Source organism: Benincasa hispida, chromosome 9 (genome assembly GCF_009727055.1).
Source record: "Benincasa hispida cultivar B227 chromosome 9, ASM972705v1, whole genome shotgun sequence".
NCBI classification, from domain to species: Eukaryota; Viridiplantae; Streptophyta; class Magnoliopsida; order Cucurbitales; family Cucurbitaceae; genus Benincasa; species Benincasa hispida.
The window spans coordinates 44386327-44390107 of record NC_052357.1 but is presented as its reverse complement, the minus strand read 5'-3'; the positions used below and the strand labels follow the sequence as shown (position 1 = coordinate 44390107).

The 3781-nt window shown below is 28.3% G+C and overlaps 1 protein-coding gene across 1 annotated transcript; it reads right to left on the bottom strand.

Moving 5' to 3' along the window:
- Positions 1-1907: 1907 nt before the first annotated feature.
- LOC120086282 lies at positions 1908-2831 on the bottom strand. Its single transcript, XM_039042841.1, has one exon. The coding sequence runs from the start codon at positions 2611-2613 to the stop codon at positions 2059-2061; it is 555 nt and encodes a 184-aa protein (XP_038898769.1). The 5' UTR covers positions 2614-2831; the 3' UTR covers positions 1908-2058.
- Between the last annotated feature and the right edge of the window lie 950 nt (positions 2832-3781).

Below are 3781 nucleotides of genomic sequence, written 5' to 3'. Positions count from 1 at the left end.
AATTTATAATCATTAGAACTTTCACATTGATCGAAGAGAATTGGAACCACCTATCCTTCTCATCTATTAAGAACAAATTGGAGCCATTGAATTGACTTGATGACCAAATTACTTTGGGCTATAAATAGGAGGGGATCCATGGCTGTCAAACAATCTCAAAATCTCCAACAAATGAGCAAAGTGTGAGAAATAAAATAGAGAGAATTTTTTTTATAAGCGAGCTTGTTCTTTCTTATAAGAAAGAAGATTTATAATTCCTATTTTATACCGTGGATTTATTCTATCCTTACCCATAGTTTTTACCCTAATTTATTTAGGAGTTTTCCACGTAAAACTATTGTGTTATTCTCTCACTTCTTCTTCTTGATTATTATTATTATCATTCTCAATCTAATTTAACTACAATCTTATCATAATCCTTTCACAATAATTTTCAGTGCAAGAGACCATACTTGTTGGATTTGTATTCATCTTAAAAGATTATACTGATAAGGAAATATTTAAATTTATAAGGACCCAATTAAGGGGATTTATTTATTTATCATTAGATTAAATTGTAAATTTATTCAATATTATTACTCGTAGGATGTTAAAATTTAGTTTCTATAGTTTATAATTTGAATTTATTTACTATAATTTGATAAAATTTTCATAAAAAAGTTTACTTAAAAATTAGTTATGAGAATTTAATTCAATTATAAGAATTACTGATGAGGTTTTATCAAATAATAAAGATTAAATTCTAAGTTAGAAAATGTAATGACTAAATTCTTTTTTTTTTTTCAATTCATAGAAATTAAATTTATTTGTAAATTTAATCGTAAAATTAATTTAGACTCCTTTTATATATAATGTTGTCACATCATGATTTTATGTTCACTAATTAACTATTAATATTTTGTCAAAGACAAATAAAAAAACATGCTGATCGTAATGATTCCAGACAATATCTCTACATTTTTCAAGGACTAGATTTGCCCAGGACTTTAATATTTTTTTAAATGTTAATTTTAAAATATAGTAGAATCTATCTTATTAGATATCTAACGTTGTCATTGTAATAACATTTTATTATATTTGAAATTATTTTCATATATTTTACCATTTAAAATAATTACTCTTTTATAAATAATTTATTTATACTACCTGAATTTCTTTTAAAGCCACATTGAGCTGAATTTTCAGCTGCTATCCAATTGGCATAATTTATCCAAATCCAAATATAGGAAAAGAAAAAAAAAAGTTTAAATACTATTTTTACCCTCCAAATTTCTCTATTTATTCTAGCTTTTATCAACAAATTTTGTTAGAAAAAAAAAGATCCATTTATACTCATACAATTTGAGATTCTATCAATTAAAAGTCAAAAACCAATAATTATATCAATTTAAACTCTAAAATTTTTTAATTAATCAATTTAGATGTTTCTTCCGAAATTTATATTTGTTTTACTTACGCTTTGAGGTGGAACATCTAGTTAAGACAAACTAAATATTTGTATTGTGTTATATCTACTAATACCCTCAGCTTGATTGTTATATTTTGTAATTGTCTATTTTTTATATAAAGACTTTAATTTGATTTCACTCAAAATCTCTCATATCATTAGAAAAATAAAGGTAATTGCAATAAATATTATTTCTAGTGATAATAATTAAGTGTATAACAATATTTTAAAAAAATGCAAATATAACAAAGGATATAATCAATTAGTGATAGATTTCTACTAATGTTATGATCTATCACTAATAGACTATCTAAATTTTGTTATATCTACAATTTTTTTTGTATTGTGTTATATCTTCTAATACTCTCAGCTTAGTTGTTATATTTTACAATTGCCTATAGTAATGATTTTCCTTACGACATATCTTTATCTAATAAATGTTAGACTTTGGATTCACTCAAAGATTAAAATATGAACGTCGATAATAAGATTTTGAGAGAAAAATAGTATTTAAACTAAAATGGAAAAAAGTAGAATATAAAAATGTCAAAAATACCCCCAACTAAAAAGGGGAAAAAAAACTATTCACATATCCCCAAATTTTGGGTGTATTATAGCGATTCGAGAAATCCAGTTTTGTTAAGAACAGCATTTCTTACTTTACTCAGATCTCTCCCTTTCAAAGTTCTTCCAACTCCTTCAAACACAGAGAACGACGAGATCTGAGCCCTAGCCAATCTCTTCGCTATTAATTCATGCGGCGGAACTCTGTTATCAAATCCTTCTTCTTCTTCGTCCTCCTCCGCGCTATCGCTGCCGTCGCCGCCATCGCCGTCAACTCCATCCTCATCGTCCTGTTCCAATCCCACTGTCCTAGGGTTTCTACTTCCCTCACGTTTGAACCACTGCGGTATCGATCGAGGAGCCGATCTCGGCACAATCTGAGTATATCCGCCGCCGTTCGGCCTCGGGATCATTCTGGAAGCGGACGGAAGAAAGTCGGATTCAAAAACATATGAATCGCTGGAGAATTTGGAATGATCGAAGGTTTCTGAAGTGGTTGTGGATTTGTCGTTGAGAACATGCCAGACGTCTTCTTCTTCGAAATCGCCGTTTCTGAACGACCGCCACAGAGCGCTGCTCAGGCCGATTCTGCCGCCGTCCATGGCTGTGGAGAGAATTGAAGATGAATCTTATGGAATCTGTGAGGAATTTGGGGAGAGATTTTTAAAGAGGAAGATTGAGGAGAGGGAAAAGAGAGGGCTGTGTCGTTTTTTGAAGGCTTTTTCTTAATACGACGTCGTTTTACTATTTTACTTGAAATAGGAAGATGCGTGTGACAACCAACGTATTGAGAAGAAATGAAATATTATGAGCTGTGTGATAATATTAGCATTATCTTGTTAATTCTATGTTTCTTTTTCCCTTTTAAACCTCATTATTAATTTCATTTCCAAATTTTATTATTGTTTTTTTTAAAAAAAACAAATAAATATCAAAACAAACCATTACAAAATAACAGGTTGTGTCACAAGAAAGTAAATCAAAAGTCTGGAAATAAGCCTGTAAATTACAAAGGTCTGTATTTGGGATGTAAGATTTAGAAGTCTAAGATTCTAAAGTCCTGTATTTGAGGTGTAGGCATGGATTTGGATAATCTATTTTTTTCTATTTTTTTAATGGTTATTTTGTAAATTGTATAACCCTAGTGTATTTTGCACCAAATTTCATGATACCTTTAAAAGAAAATTTTAACATATTCGTCTTAAAATGAAATTTATATTAATTTTGTCTTTTGTAATCCTATATTAATTCATTTGAGTTCATTAATTTTTATGACAATCACGTACGAATAACAATAATTTAGTTATTTTTATATGGAAAAACATTTTTAGTAAAAAAGTAACAAAGCTTTGAAATTAAGTTTTATAACAAGTTCAATTTGCCTTTAAATTTTTAACTTATCTCTTTAAATAAAAAATTTATCTTTTGATAACAAAGTAATAAAATTTGAAATTTAGTATTCTAACACATTTATAATAAATGTAGTTTTGCTTTAAATTTCTAAATTATCATTTTTTTTCATGTAGTCATCAAATGAATTTTACCTTTAAAGTTTGCATTTAATAGTATTTTTTATCTGTCAATTAGTTTTTTTTTTTAGGAGGGAATGGAGAACAAGGAGAAGGAAATGAAAAATTGATGGGAAAGTAGAGAAAGAAGAAAAGAAAAAAAAATTATCAGTAATCGCCAGTAGATGACCATCACACAAGATGGTAGGTGTGTAATGGTCGGTGAAGAGAATTTGATGACCCATGAACATCATGACTGATG